Raw genomic sequence first — 16098 nt, forward strand, 5'->3', positions numbered from 1 at the left:
CCAAACATTTCACTTGTTTTCACAGTAATCTTTGTTTCCTTTTCCCCTTGCCTCTGAACCTACCTCTAGTCCTCCCCTGCCTTCAAAGTCAGATACACTGTACAAGAAGCAGTTAAAAAACAGAGAATGTGGTTTTTAAAGCACTTCACATCTTCCATTTCTCTCAGACAGGTAAGTTTCCCAGCATCAAACCACTTTCACTTCCCCCTTTTCCCTCTCCAAACACAAAATTCTGATCTAGTCATCTCAGATGCATATCATAAATTTTTATTTCATATATACATTCTTAACAAAGCATCAAAGCCAAATGCTTTTCTTTTCCCACATTTCAGTGAGCTCCAAGAACAAATTAACTGTTAAGGTCACCACTAAGTTCCAAATCCACCCAAACAGATATGCATGTTAGAGGTCTTTACTCTTAAAAGTACAAAATTGTCTTAATTACACTACACGCTCCTCCTGTTTTGAAGTATTAATCACACCTATTTACACTTTGCCCATTTAACACCTATGCAACAAGATGTAAATTTGACCATTCAAACATTTCTATTAAGTTCCTTCCAATACACTACACAAGGTTACAAGACCCTTGTGCTTTGAGTTGCACCGAGCAGTATAGAACTGGATAAGGAGAATAAACCACTTTGATTATCCAAAGACTAAATATGAAGTATTACTTCCCAAGTTACAAAAATACACAACTTCTGATGAATTCTGCTAGTTAATATACATTTACTCCAGAATATGAATACAAATAACTTTTATTAAAAAAAAAGCTAATAATACAATAAGCATGTCTGAGAGCTAGAGCTGTGTTAAAACCACTACCATGTACTGTAGGCATCATTTAGGAATCATACAAATCGGTATTTCTAAAAGGTCATATCACTATTCTCCAGCATCAAAGTTACTGTGCGAGTTAAATTCTATGTCTTGGTTTGTTAATTCAAGTTGAGCCACTTACACTGAACAAAAGAAGACCAGAAACATTATGATCCAGTAGCTTCAAAAAAACAGCTGTTTCTTCCAGGTAGTTTTGATGCAAATCAGACCAACGAGTGTATGCAAACCCCTAATATTTACAGTCAAAATACAGTATCACTCTACAATTTTCTTATAAAACAGTAGGTAAGGAGTCGATGTAGACGACGATGTCGGAGAAAGAGAATTCAGAAAGTCCTTTTCTTCTGTGACCTTCACTTCAGAATCATCAAAGAGCAACCACTTGCCCTCGTACTCTTTGAGGCTCTGCAGCACGCACAGAGCTTTGGTTTCCAGTCCGCTGGTGGCAGTGCCCGTGGGTTCCTGCCTGGGTTCCGTGCCGGCCTCCGTGCCCGTGGCGCTGCTGCTGGACTCGGCATTTCTGTTCTCGGGAACGATGTTCAGGAACTTCTCAGGGTTGGCTGGTTTGTTGTACAGGTCACAGTCAGACTTGCTCTTCTGCCCCCCGAGAAGTCCGACGGCTTCCATGTTCTTTTTGTTCAGAACTTTACCCGGCTGCGCATTGCCGTTGACTCTAAAAGAGACTTCGCCATCGTCGTACTCTTCAGCAACAGTTCTGGCCTCCTCCTCGTTCAGTGGCTCCGGTTTAATCATTTCATACATTTGGTCAGTGATGAAATTTCCCTTATCTAGCTCCAGGCTGTTCAGATCTGTAATTTTAACCGATGCCGTGTAGTGTCCGCTGCTGATGGTGATGCCACTGTGCATCACCACCGCAAACAAGCCGTAGGTGTCGTTGGTCGGCTTCGTGCTCCATTCATCTAGCGACAGTTTGAGAGGCGTCAACAAGGGAGTGTTTATCTTGGACAGTCCACCATAGCAATCAAACCTGTGGAAGAAAAATAAAAGTCAGACCTCTCGCCAAAGCAGCGCATGATAAACAATTGCTTTAAGCAGCCTAGATATTGCGTCCATGTTCTTTTCCTTCTATTAGAATGTGAGCAGTTGCTCACTTTTCAGCTGGCTTTTCATGAGCAGCTGGTCAGTAAAGACATTTTGAGTATGTATAACATTAACTCTTACAGCCTAATGACTACATGTTTTAACTACTTCAGAAAAGAGGGATGATCCAAGGAGTTATTCTGTTTGTTCAGTTACCACTTGTGCTTCTGTGCACAAATACTTGGCACTTTTTCCCTGACACCATCCTGCTTTCCAGATTAAAACCAAAACCAAACAAAAAACCTTTAACATCCAAGGCTGAAATAAGCAGGGTTTGTTTTTCCCAAATCTTTGAAAGAGTCATTTACTAAGTAAGGGATACAAATCTATTGTACTTTCGAGTAGCTTTAATGTCAGTCAGAGAAACCAAGTTCTTGCTGTAATAAGTAATTTTTCTGAGATCATCCCAGTGCACTGTAGGATACTGCCCCAGTAATGCCATGGTTGTCTGAGTAAGTTACTAACACTTTCTTATTACTCAGGATTCTTCATTAACTGTCCCATGTCATTCGGTTTCTTTATACAATTATCTAGCTGATTTACTGTGGAAAAGCATCAAGTATTTCATAAATACTTAGCCATTTGTTCATAGTACACAAATAGAAGAGTTTAAGTGCTTTGATTACAAGAAGGCTCTTTTAAAGAGTTAGAAAAGAAGTGTCAGGACTTTTGTGTATTAGCCTCCTTAGATGATTGTTATCTTACACAATTTACATACTGCATCAGCCCAGTTTAATTAAGCCCTGTATTTAATGATATGTTATGATGTCCTAATAGATTTCAGTCATGATTCAGTCTTGCTCAGCTGTTGGGGTGTTGTAGGGAAAGATACAGGGGAATATAAACAAACCCAGTAAAACTTGGGTTCCAAAGATCTAACTACTATTATTCAACTTGTATTTTGTCATAAGAAATAACTATCTTTAATCCAAGAAAATTGTGGATAAGGCATAAGAATATAAGCATAAGTACAGTAACAGAATATTACTTTTGTTTTACTGGGTTTAGTTTTGATTCTGCTGCGCTTCTAAATGTTTCACTCATATTCACAGCCATAAACCCTTATAAATACATTTACACACACACACACATGTCCTCAGGCACTCAAGTCTCCTTAACAACTGACCTCTAGTTTTAGACCTAGGCTTACCATAAACATTTGAATACACCAACAGAAACACAAAAGAGCAGATAATCAGAAATAAAGCTGAAATCTTCTGAAAATCCCTATTATTAGTAGCCAGAAATAGAGATATTCAGAAGAGAGTCAAGGAGCAGAGAAACTGCTGATACTCCAGGACAGAAATCCAGTTCCACTCAAGCACACTATGACAATCATATTAACACGAAACATTAAAATAAACAGGCTCTACCTTTCTTCTGAATGAGATCCAGCATCAGAAAGATTTGGAGAGGAGGAAATAAGAGAGGAAATCCTTTCCTATTAGCTTTTTGTTCTTCTGAATGATAAGAATCTGAAGACAGAAAAATTGCATGCCGAGTACACTGCCTCATGTTCACACACAACAAACCCTGCTGCTGCAGCTACAGCCTTTGGGGCCGCGAATCAGTGGAACTTCACCCACTGCACTGAATTAGGACCTCAAGTTATTACAGACTTTGAAAGACTGAAGCTATTTTACTGCAACGCTTTTAACAAAAAAATGTTAAACACTCCAAATAAAGATTTGCAGTGGCATAAGCGCTGCTGTCACTAATCAGCAAATGTGACTGTTACAAAGCCTGAAGTGTCTTAAAAATAAATAAATAAATAGATAGATATAAATAAAAAAATCACTCCTACCCAATACCATTTCACAAGACAAAGATCTGTTGCTTTTTTTTCAACAACTGTTAAATTTACATAGTAGAAAAGCTTGATTAGATGTTATCAGTTAAACATTTCTTCTTAATAGCTGTCTAGTCTGAGCACACATGGAATAGGGTGTTTTTTCCCCATACAGACACTTGCTAAAGAGAATTACTCATCTCCAGGCAAGTCATTTTCACACTGGCTGCTTATTTTAAAAAAACAAGAACAAAACAAAACAAAAACAACCACAAACCATTTTGCAAGCCAGCATCTAGAAAAGATGAAGCAAATCCCTACAGACTACAAATATTTACATTACCATCCCCCTTCTGCTTCATTTCTCTTCATTCATTTCTAACTCAGTTGCCAGATAACTCAGTAGAGCGTAACTGAGAAGGGGAGAAGCTTTCAAAATTGTTATTGGAGCTACAAGAAGCATGAAGATGCTTAGTTTAAAAATCATAGTTCAAGGCAAGCAAAACAGTCTGTTATGACTTTTAGGGCAAATCCTTGCAGTCTCATCTATGAAGAACAGTACTTTTTTTTTTTACAAAAAATATTACAAGTTTGCAGAAATCAGTTGGGGGAAGCTGCATCAAAGCTCATTGTTCAGAAATCCCCGTGACTCTGGGCACTATGGAGCGAGCTGGTGCTTTGGTTTTCCCCTCAGCTCTTCCCGCTGGATTTCCAGCTGTGCTTTCCTACCCCAAATCAAGATGTTTAGGAATGACACGGTTCTGTCCAAGATAAAACACCCAAGCCAAAAACTGGGAAACCACCTTCAAAGCTGTTTCAGCTTCATCACTGACTCCAGCTCTGCGTCTGATTTTTCCACTCTTAATTCCTCAATCGTGGGCTGCGAGCACTTGGCAGAAAATGAGTGACACGATTAGAGGACACAGGAGGAACACAAGAGATGGGCTTTAGTCTGACCCCATCTAGGTCTGAGTATTTTGGAGCAAGGACCTGAAGATTGCCGGGATGGAAGAAGAGGTAAGTGATTCAGGAGCTGGCTGGGTAACCTGCAAGTTCTCCCTCACAGGAGCAAAGAAAGTAGCAAAGGTAGGAGCAAACTGAAGAGAATATCCAGGTTTCCTGCAGGTGGACATCTCGGGTTGTGTTTTTTTGAACAGCCTATCATCCCACCAGGACACCATCTCACACCAAGGGCTACTCAACAACAGCACTGCTGTGTTTTAAAAAGCGCACCGCTTTTTCTCTGCCTTATTGCGACAGTCAAACATTGCGTAGAGAAATTAAAAGGAAATTTCTATGTAACGACCCCAGACTTGTATGATGAGACGTCAGCAGACGTTACAGACACAGGCCCTTTCTACTTTGTCAGAAACCAAGATACTCCTAAAAACAAATACTAACAACAGGCAGAGCAAGAATTCTAGTTTTAACAATCTGAGCAAACTACCTGTGAAAGTATCTTAATATAATCTTAAGTTACTTTACAAATCTGATTTACACTGACCACAGTTACCAGCATTTGTTTATAGAGACAAATAATCTGTCAACTTATATTTGGTTTCTGTGTAGTGCCAAAGGCTCCAAAAAAAGCTCCAAAATACACTGGCGACACAAATATGATAAACTAATTACACAGAAGACTTCATGAATTAGACTTTCCTGCTGGAAAGGTGGCTCTGAAGGCCAAAGCCAACACACAGGGAAATGCAAAGCGCAGGGAACCGGGTGGATTAATAAATTAATTAAGACCAAATTAATTTGTGCCTGAATAACTTCATGCACATTGCAAAGCAGCTCACTGTTACACCTCAGAATTACGCCCAGCCACCGGCTTATAAACCACAAGTTGCAGCAGAGATGCTGTTGAAAACAGCACGAATTTATATCTTCTTTTGCTGCGTCCAGTGAAGTTAACACAGACAGCAAAAGTTATCTTTTAATGAATACCAGAGGTGAAAATACAGGCCAAGTCTGCAAATGTCACTAAAATTCTACAGTCACACTCAAAACACAATGGCATGACCATTTTCTAAAGGATCTGGAGGAGTATTTTACAGTTTTAAGAAGTTTCTCCTTATGAGGCTTTCTGTCATTTTTCACTATTTGAATCTCAGTGGAGAAAGAGTTTACTGCAAAACTGTCAAGTGCTTGTTCCATTTGGGGACAGTACTGCTGGGACAGGGTTTTCTTTATCTTTTTCCATACTTCAGAATTTGGGGATTTCCTTTGGGAAGGGAGAAGAAAAAAAAAAGTCTCAAGAATAATCTCTTCCAAAAAAACCACACCAAAAACCCAAGGATTTCTACAGCATAAAACGCCAAACTGATTGCTCAGCAGTTGACCAATTACATTGCTGTTACTGCATTTGTAAAGGAATCGATCCATTTTTCTGTAATGTGTGTTAGCTCTTTGTTTATCTCCTCGTGGTTTTTTTGCTGTTTTGTTTTTTCCAAATGTTAGTACTCACATTCAGTTAGAGACCAAAGCACTACAAGCTACAACCACAAAACTCAGATTTGTTCTCATTACTTGTTCTGCTAAAGAACTTAAACCTGCCTCTCAACTCACGCAGGTGATACTGAAGGTAAAGTTTTAAGAAACATCAGGATATTGGGCTGTTGTAAGAATATAGAGAAGACAATTTTTGTTAAGAATTCTCCTGAAGGTGTATTTTCCCTGAGGTGATTTCTGCCACTACTTGTGAGAACAGAAAGCCTTCAAGAAACTACAGGCCACGTCCCACTGATTTAAGTTAATTTCAGTCAAGAAATCTCCTTTTGCTTTTAGAAAAGTTACAAAACATTTTCATCTCTTCTGGTAAGATTTCCCTTCCAGGAGCACACGGTTTCGTAACATCGTCAATCTGCATACTCACTCTAAGCCACTAGCAGCAAAGCACTTCAAATGAATTGTAATCACTTCAGGCATTTTATCGAATAAAAGGCTGCGCTCTGCTTCTGTGTAATGGTGGCAGTTTTCGCAGAAATATTTATCCTCTCCCACAATCCTTTCCACTGACGCAAACTGTGAAATTGCCCATTTAAGAGTCTTCATTTCCGTTTTTGGCTCTGGAGAAACTATAAAAGAGAATCGTTACATTCACAAATATGCTATTATTTACATTTCCAAGGCATCCCACCAGAAAAACAACAAAACAAAACATGTCAGGTTAAGACATGTTCAAATACTACTTTCAACGCTGTCAAGAACACTTGATATGTATGAAAATATATTCAAATCTTTGAATGATTTCAAGAAGTCATGAAGATACCACTTAATAGACACCATTACTTCAAATCTATGGTTTTCCCAAAGCTCGTCTTCCCATCGCACACACTAATTCTCTTGCAGTGTCTGGAACCTGGGTGCATATATCCAAGACCTGAATTTCACTCATTAAGGCAAAAAACCTCAAAACCAACCAAAGTTCCCTTTGGTTTTTTTATATTTTGCCTCCCCTGGAGCGTCGCGCTGCTGCTGACGGGATCACCCGCACTGTCACACACACGCTCTAATCTGTCGTCCCTCAGCAAAACGGGGAGGGCAAAAATAGTAAAAGCTGCTCCAAATTGACCCCACAGGAACTAAAATTATTATTTGTTTTTAATTCTGAATTTCAACATGTATTGTTGCCATGTTTACTTTGGAAAATAGCTAAAAACTAAGTACAGATCACTAAAATTGAGAAAGATACTAGGGGACTAACATTTAAAAATTAAAGCCAAACGCTATTAAGGTAACAACAGTCTAAAATACCATAAACATATTTTTACAGTAAATCAACAGAAATCTGGTTTGTCAATTATTTTATAAAAATACAGATGTTTCTTATAAAATGAAGAAAAAGCAGAATTTCTTATCCAAGAAGAAAGGGAAGACCCAAATTAAAGAAATCACCTTTTTATAAGCAGGAAAATATGTATGTGACTGAAGGATTGTAAGCAGCCTGTGTTACATGTTAAGACCTGAAACAATTTCAATACCGTCTGGATCTGTCCACGTTACCAGCGCTGTGTTTCCCAAGTGTAAAGTTAACCGGGATGAGAGAAAACAGAACAGCCTCTAATTGAACACACGCATGCACAGGAGCAAGAGTTACTTACTTTCAGAACTCTCTTCAGTTTTAGAAAGTTCATCTTCTTGCACTGGAACACTGATGTCCTGAAAATCTTCTCTCCTTTCCGTGAAGCACTCGCACTCCAAACATCTCGTCCGCAGCACCAACTGGCCCTGGAACAGCTTCTCCACCAGCTCAAAAACAGCCAGTTCTGTACCTAGAGAAAGGAGGAGCCGCATCACTTAGCAAGATGTGTTTTATTCAAATGACGCTTCAGAACCTGGCTGTTGTCCTTCCAAACATCAGTGTTACACACACAGCCTCTTAGGGTTCCAGATGAAGGAGGGAGAGAAAAAGGAAGAAGGAGGGAGAGAATTAAAAAAAGAGCTGCTTATCACATGTGATTTTCAGAGAATACGGAGCCCCTTTCTCTTGGCCCTCAAATTTAAATTTCTGTTTCAATATTAGGTTCTTATTTTATACTTGAAGTGCGACAGTGTCACATTCTGGAAAAATTGTGTTTGTGATCAACGCGCTGCCTTCTCAGTACGGAGTGTCAGCCCTCCCAGGGGACATCGCACTTGTATTTTTGCCAGGTCTTTATGCTCAGTCCTCGCCTCCAATACGTTCTGAGTTTGCTGGCCAATTTTAGTCAAATCTGCTGAAGAAACAGGGAGCTCAAAAGATTCCACGTTCCTTCAGATTTTTATTAAAATTGGTGGCTGGATCAGAAAGAAAGTTCCACGTTACCAACTGCTGAATTCATACCAAAGCCCTTCCCTCAGAGGTTTCTTGTCTCATTGACAAGACCAAAATCCACACCCGTCAGCCAATTAGCTTATGTAATTAACATATGTAATACATCCAGTGTCTTTCCTAGTTCCTGGGAAGGCTGGAACTACGAAGAACTCATGAAAAGGGAGGGAAGGAGAAGAAATTATTTGTGAAGATTTGCAACACAGAGCCATAGCCAATGGGGTTTGATTCTGGTTGCTCTGGACACTAATTTTCCTTTATATCTTAAACCCACTCGCTATTTCTATAAATTACAAAAATTATTGATAAAATAAACCTGGTAATATTCTGACTTTTTTATATTGTACAATGATTACACAGAGAAATACCTCAAAAGTTCTGAGATAAACAGGTCAAGTTATTAAAAAAAAAAAAACTACCAATGTATAAAAATAAAATTCTCTTTCATAAAAATCTTTTTCAATTCTTGAAAAGGTAATTTTGTATTTGCGAGCTCTGGTGGCTGTGCAGGCTTGAAGGCTGACTTCCCATGCATAGGAATTTCTTAATAAGACTAATTTTAAGCCCATACACTTGTTCACCAACCTTCCTTTTTTGGTTCCTTTTCAGCTCCTTTTTCATTATGGCTTTCCACGGGAGATGCTGGTTCACAATATTCTTCTTTAGTGTTGTGACCATTTTCACACTTTACAGATGACTCTTCGAGCTCACAGTCATCATATTCTTTCCTTGGGTCTCTGGATCCCAAGTTTGTAGTTAGCTTTCCTAGACTATAAAATTTAGACAGAATACTAGGCTGTTTGCATGAGGATTTCAACCAGTTTAGCCTGAGCCGTGACTTCTTCTGCGTCGGCTTCGCACCCTCACTTTCACTGGAACACTTGGCAATGGCATCAGTCTGATTTTCCACCTTTTCTCCTGTCGCTTTCCTCTTCGACCTGGTTTGCCTTTGATTTTCTTCCGCTGCGATTTGTTCTTTTGACACTTTGGATTTTTTCTTTGCGTTGCCACCCTCAGCATCGCTTTTTCTTTTCCCGTTGCCTTTGAGCAGCTTGTCTTCAGCCGTCTCTCCACCATGGCTACTCGGTGCATTATCCTCATCCTCAGCAGCACTGCCGGTTCCATTGCTCTCGGTATTTTGATTAGCTTTTTCCTCTAGTTTAGCTGCAGGCTCTTCCACGGGCAGTTTGTTCAATTCTTCCTTCTTCAGGAGCTGACACGTTTCTTGAATGTTGCCCAGGATACACTGCAGAACTTCCTGGGCGTCGTGCTGTAAGTAGCCTTCGTACATAGGGTTGAGCTCTCTAGTGAAAGTAAAAGAGCAAGGCAAATTTATGATATCATGAAGCTAACAATAAACACACTAAACTTTCTACAATGATGCCCCAATTTTCAGACCATCTACCCCCAGCAAGTCTCTAACGTTGTGCTGTACAATGGCCTCAAAACTCCAGGTGAAAATTCTGACCATGTGATTAAGCTGATTTGTACCTAAGGGTATTCAGTAGCCTTCGTGGCTGAGTTGCAAGTTCATCTGTGTATTTTTCTGGATTTAAGAGAAAGCTGGCTTGAAGCTGCTCGACTGAAAGAATCAACGAGTGCAAACTGCAGATTAGTTCGTAACTTGCCAGTGGATCTTCTTTACAATTTCCCTGCAATAACAATATAAAAAGAATAAAAATACTTGCAGTTTTGTCTGTAACAGAAACTTTTTCTCTCCTGCCCTCACTTAGTTTTCTAACACACATTTGACAGACTTTTGTCTGCTATGGGAAGCAGGTGAGTTTTGGGCAATGTATTGCTCTTTTGCCAGTAGAAAACAAATATAAAAGCCAGGCTAGCCATTATTTTAAAATCCCAAATAATCTTTGCCCACACTCCAATTTCCATCGACTCAAAGTACTGTATCGTAATTATCTTAATGTCAGAAGCATGGTGAGATATCTTCTCTAATTTCTTCCGTTCAACTTAAAGACTTGTGCTTACCAGTTTACAGACACTCTGAACACAAGTTCAGAACAACTCAAACGTGTCTTTACCTGAAATGGCACTTTAGGAAACAATACTGCAAAACTCCTTACAAGCAGAAGAAATCGGTTAAATTTTCATTACACTCCTGGCATGCAGCCTCACTCACACAACTACAAGTAAAGGAATGTGTCGGGAAATATTTTACCTTTTCTGCTTTTTGCTCGCTTTCGTCCTTCAAAGATTCTTTCTTCTTTGAAATTATATTATATAAATGTTTTACTCCGGTTTTAAAACCAGGACAAAAATATAATACCTGAAAGCAAGTTTAAAATTAATTGGTAAAGTAAGAAGCTACTCAATGTACATACCCACACTGATGATCCAAACTGACTCTGCACCTCCCAAGGCTGCTGCACAGCATGCGAAGACGCAGAATTAGTCACAGCAGGGAGGTGCCCAGAGTACGTAAAATAAAAAATTACCCACTCAAGGCCACCTACAGTGCACATTTTTCCCGCAGCATCATCTTTTTATCCCCACTGTACTTAGATTCCCTTCGTACTACATCCAGATATCTCTGTAATACCAAACTACAAATCCCATCCACTTGTGCTTAACCAAGAGAAAAATCATCTTTCCAAGGCCCCCTGAGCACGACGTTACCTGAAGGACGCTGTTCAGGTAACACGTGTTACCCAGATTGTTCAAGCCCACAAAAGGCAGCATGTTGTCTTTCTTCTCACAGCTAACGAGCGAAGGAGGCTGTGCTGCAGGAACCACCTGATCACTATTAAATAGAGAAAACAGGGTGTAAGAGACACTTTTTGAAGATGATTCCTTCTGGCACGGGTGCATATCTCTCTCCTGGCCATCTACCCTCTCAGAGTTATCGAGCTACTGACTAACGTATACAGATCAAAATCATGTCACGGGGTTTCTGAGAGCGTTTGTATGGCTACTCCGGGCACCCAAACTGTTCTGTGTTCTTTGTTCATTCCTAAGGCAGCACTAAGAAAAATGTGCCTGCCACATATTTTCTATTATTGTCCCGTGCTCCAGATTCACATCAGTTCATTTCTGGGAGCAAACCAAAAGGATAAAAACCAGAATAACAAACAAATGAAGGAACCAACATATCTGACACGTTATACGCAGTGATAATCACCACAGTGACACAACAAAACTGAATTTTAACGTCTCCAACACGTTAATAATTGACCATGATTAAGCAATTCTTATTTTTCCCGCTTAAATTTCCTCACTAGCTATAATGAGATGACAGATTTGTTCAGGGCTTGAAACACCCGAACAAACTGCAGTAAGCAGAGCAATCAACTCTCTTACTCACAGCAAACACAACTGTTAAGATGCATCTTTTTTTCATTAAAACTCATTTTGCAAAAACTTACATTTTAATATACTTTAAACACTCTGGCATCTAAATAACTACCCCACATCAGCTTCAAACAAAGTAACTTCTTCAAGTTATCAAGAAGTCTATGCCAGCTAAACATCCATAGCGGAGTGAACTTGTTTTCTTAAATTACTGCTAGAAACTAATTACGGTCAATAGTTAGTTCAGTCTGATTAACGTGGCTTAAGGGTTGGTTGAATAGAGGTCGGAGCGGGTAATTCCGTGCCAATGTACAAGTGCACTGGGGGATGGCGCCATGGGGGGACGGAGCGTGTTCCCCACCGCCCCCAACAAACAGCGAAACTCTCACGTACACCTCGGAGCCTCGGAATTCCGAACTCTTTTGTTCGTTCTCCTGAGACTCGGTGAAATCCAGCGCTCTCTTCGCCTCCTTTTTCTGGAAGAGCTTCAGGGAGAGCCGGTTCTTCTTGGAGGGGCTGCCCCTGGCGGGCCCGCTGCCCTCGCTCGGTAACACCCCCGGCATTTTTCCGGGCGGGGAAGGCGGCCGGCCCGGCCGGGAACCTGCGATGGCCGCTCACACCTGCGGCGCACACACACACACGAGTCGCCATTTACTCCGAGTGCGGGAAGCGGAGCCCCGGCGCCCCCCGCCTGACAACGGCCTCCCCGCCCGGCCCGCCGGCCCGCACCGCCCGCCCTCACGCTCCCTCCCTCCCTCTCTCTCTCCCGCCCGCCCGGGAGGCCGCTGTCCCGGCGGGCCCAGCCCGGCCCGGCGCGGCGGAGCCGCCTCTCCTCACCGCTACATGTTGGCGCGGCCCGGGCCGGGGCCGCCGCCGCCGCCCGCCGGTTGCTATGGAGACCGCGGGGCGCCCCGGCGCCGCTCTCGCCACCACGGGAAACTTGGCGCGTTTTCCGCGCCGCCAGGACCCGCGCCCTCAGCGCTCCTCGCGCCCAGGCGCTGGCGGCCGCCCCGCTTAAACGCCGGAGCGGAAACCGCCGCTGGCGCCCGCCAGGAACGCAGGGCCGTGGTGACCGCCGGCGGTCTGTCTCCTGTCAGCTTGCGGCGACAGAGCGACATCTTCTCACGTGCCCTCCGGCAGAGCCGGCGCCACATCTCCCGCCACCGCCGTCAGGCAGTGCGGTGGACAGCCCGCGGGGTCCTGCCTGAGCGCGCGCGGGCGCTAGTAGCGGCCTGGCTAAAGGGCTGAGGCTCGCGAGGGAGGTGGGGAGGCGGCTGGGCTGAACCATTCCGCCGAGACACCCCCCTCCAGCGGCGGTGGATTGGTCCCGCCCCAGCCCCGCCCCTCCCGGCCTCCGCCAATCACAGCGAGAGGCGCGGGGCCGAGATAACGGATAGGGTGGGGGCCGGGCCCACCGGGTCCTACGGCCGCGCCGGCCCCTCCCGCCGGTCCCGCCGGTCCCACCGCCCCGACCCCGCCCCGCTCGGCCCGGCCCCGCCCTGCCCTGCCCGCCCCGGCCCCGCCCCTCCGCCCCGAGCCCGCGGCGGGCGGACCGAAGCGAGCGGCAAGCGGGGCTGGGACGCGCTGCGGTGCCGGAGGTGGAGCCGCGCCGTCCTTCAGGCCGCAGCCTGCCCTCAGGCGCCCGTTCTGTAAATAAATAAAATAGCCATATTTCACACTTTCTGCTTTTTTTTGTACTCGTAAAGCGCGGGTTACAGCCGTCACTCCCGAGATCTGTGCTAAAACGCTTTACCAGCGCAGCTGTGAGGAATGTAATAAATCATGGGTTTCGGTGAGACTGCAAAAAACGCTGATACGGGATGAAGACACTCAAAATACGGTATTTGGGAAAACATCAACACCGCAGGTCATGCTGCTCCTCGGGCTGGCCCAGAGAAGGTGTGGAGACAGGGCTGGACCACAAGCTCTGCGGAAACCTCCTCATGTAAACAAGGACCAAGTCCATGATTGCTGAGAATAAGCGTGTTTTTTGTCTGACACGAATGCGGCAGCTGCGGATTCATCACATTTACAAAGGCCCCTTTCTAGGACTTTTTTTTTCCCCCAGGCTGACAATATGTTTTTGTTTTAAAGAAAATTCTTTTGTCAATCAAACTACAGCACTACAGAAAGATTGTAGAATATGTTTGGTGACCCCTGGAAATGGAGCAAAGTGGATTTTACCCCCCCGTGACTCTGTCAGTAGATGCTCCCTATGAACAGAAGTTGTTCTGCTTAACCTAAAGTGCACTTTTTTTTCTTAATAAAAATAATGAAATATCTTAAATATAATGGCTTGCAACAAAGCGAATATCTGCAGAACACAGACTCATTTATGATGAGATGCCTCAATAATTCGTTTGTTGCTGTGAATTACAACGCCTTGTCTTTACATACACTGAACCTGTAAATGTTCACAAGCCTAACTTTGAACCCAAAGCTGGGCCTACCGAAGTCATGGACACAAGTATACCTGACGCTTACCTGAATGTGTGGAATTAGATGCTCATATCGTAAAATCCTTGGACATAAACAGTCTTTTATCATGTTTGCTAAAGGAGACTGCACATCACGCACTTGACAGGGTAGATTTTTATTAAAATGCAATACAAATAAGTCAACTGCCTTAGTCGTGCCATTTGATGTGAGATCCTCTGCTGTCCTGAGTGTCTATTAACTGCAGGGAAACTGAGGAAACATTTGCGAAAGTGGAGCTAAATGTCATACTGCAGGAGGCAGGTCAGGAAATCCAGCGACTTTCAGTGGGAGCTCAATATCCAACCCGCTTCGGAGCTCTATAAATCCCACCAGACAAGTAAATAACTTTTTAGGTTTTGAGAAGCTGAACCTTGGCTCCCTGGGTGATGGGCCTGTCATGTGCAGGCATATGAGGATGTTTTACCTAGTAAGAGTATAAATACATATAGAATTGCTTCCATATTTCACACATTCATCTGGCTCTGAAAATTGCCCTTTATTTATTCCATATAAGGTCTTTCTATTTTTCACGGCTCTTTTCTGGCAGGACTCGGACAGTGTGAGACGGGAGGAACACGATGGAGGCGTCACTGTAGAAAACATTTCTGGTGAGACACGGATTGGCCACATTTGGTCTATAGACTGTGATGCTGTGTAATTTAATGTTGCCCCAAAACATCAAAAATCTTTTAAAGATTCATCTGTTGTATTGAGAACTAAGTTCTATGTGGCAGTCACAAATTTTGTGATGTTACAGTTATATTAAAAGAAAAGCCTGCTAAGCCAAACCGCAGTTGTTTATTGCAATTAACACCCGTTATTTTATTCCGCTGGAAAAGTTCCACGGAAGTTTTCTAAGTTACTCAGTAAGACAGGATTAATTTCAAAACTGACTTTAAGCCATGCCCAGACCATGGCCTTACCATCCCTTTGCAGGGAGTTACCCCAGATTTGAGCATTTTTAGTACATAAGGGCCCCAGGACAAACTCTTGCTTTTCCCTGCACGTGGCTGCTCGTCGCTGAAGCAAACTGGACCACGCGTGGTTGCCACAGACCCGATCCACATCCATGGGTGTTTCACTCCCCTTCAGGCAGTTCCCTCATGACTCATGTGCTTTTTGTTTTGTATTTCCTGTACAGCAATATATAACTTCGCAATTTGCTGAGTAAAATATATTAGTGCTAAAACAAAATCGGAAGCCTAGCACTTAGTCTAAATAGTGGGGGTTTAAGCAATTTTGTTTTGAAAAGCTCTTTGCGATCTTTTTGGGTGTTTTTTATGTCACTACATTAATTGTTACCGCAGATCGATATCCCTAAATACACATATGAATTGCACCTGAAATTATACATACTCTGGCAGTCATGTATATGCTTACTACACATATTTTGCTCTCTCTTACCAGGTAAAACATCCTCATATGCCTGCACACGACAGGCCCATCACCCAGGGAGCCAAGGTTCAGCTTCTCAAAACCTAAAAAGTTATTTACTTGTCTGGTGGGATTTATAGAGCTCCGAAGCGGGTTGGATATTGAGCTCCCACTGAAAGTCGCTGGATTTCCTGACCTGCCTCCTGCAGTATGACATTTAGCTCCACTTTAGCAAACGTTTCCTCAGTTTCCCTGCAGTTAATAGACACTCAGGACAGCAGAGGATCTCACATCAAATGGCACGACTAAGGCAGTTGACTTATTTGTATTGCATTTTAATAAAAATCTACCCTGTCAAGTGCGTGATGTGCAGTCTCCTTTAGCAAACATGATA

The 16098-nt window shown here is 42.7% G+C and overlaps 1 protein-coding gene across 2 annotated transcripts; it reads right to left on the reverse strand.

Moving 5' to 3' along the window:
- Positions 1–246: 246 nt before the first annotated feature.
- Positions 247–12855, reverse strand: USP1 (ubiquitin specific peptidase 1). 2 transcript variants are annotated; one of them, XM_065070890.1, is made up of 9 exons: positions 12690–12855; positions 12246–12472; positions 11181–11304; positions 10723–10830; positions 10038–10198; positions 9132–9850; positions 7837–8007; positions 6609–6810; positions 247–1831 (listed from the first exon to the last, which is right to left on the reverse strand). In XM_065070890.1, exons 2-9 carry the CDS (start codon positions 12413–12415, stop codon positions 1099–1101), a joined length of 2388 nt encoding a protein of 795 aa, XP_064926962.1. In that variant the 5' UTR covers positions 12416–12472; positions 12690–12855; the 3' UTR covers positions 247–1098. The 2 variants fall into 2 exon arrangements, with proteins under 2 accessions (XP_064926962.1, XP_064926963.1); XM_065070891.1 differs by lacking the exon at positions 12246–12472 and having other exon boundaries at positions 12690–12829.
- Between the last annotated feature and the right edge of the window lie 3243 nt (positions 12856–16098).

This window comes from Columba livia, chromosome 8 (genome assembly GCF_036013475.1).
Source record: "Columba livia isolate bColLiv1 breed racing homer chromosome 8, bColLiv1.pat.W.v2, whole genome shotgun sequence".
In the NCBI taxonomy this organism is placed as follows: domain Eukaryota; kingdom Metazoa; phylum Chordata; class Aves; order Columbiformes; family Columbidae; genus Columba; species Columba livia.

What these genes read in the sequence shown, in the direction of transcription:
- USP1 (XM_065070890.1), bottom strand. Translation starts at nt 12,415, where the DNA reads ATGCCGGGGGTGTTACCGAGCGAGGGCAGCGGGCCCGCCAGGGGCAGC. An exon ending in GAATTCCGAGGCTCCGAGGT is followed by an intron (nt 11,305 to 12,245) that starts GTACGTGAGAGT and finishes TCTATTTAATAG; the next exon opens with TGATCAGGTGGTTCCTGCAG. An exon ending in ACCTGAACAGCGTCCTTCAG is followed by an intron (nt 10,831 to 11,180) that starts GTAACGTCGTGC and finishes ACTTGCTTTCAG; the next exon opens with GTATTATATTTTTGTCCTGG.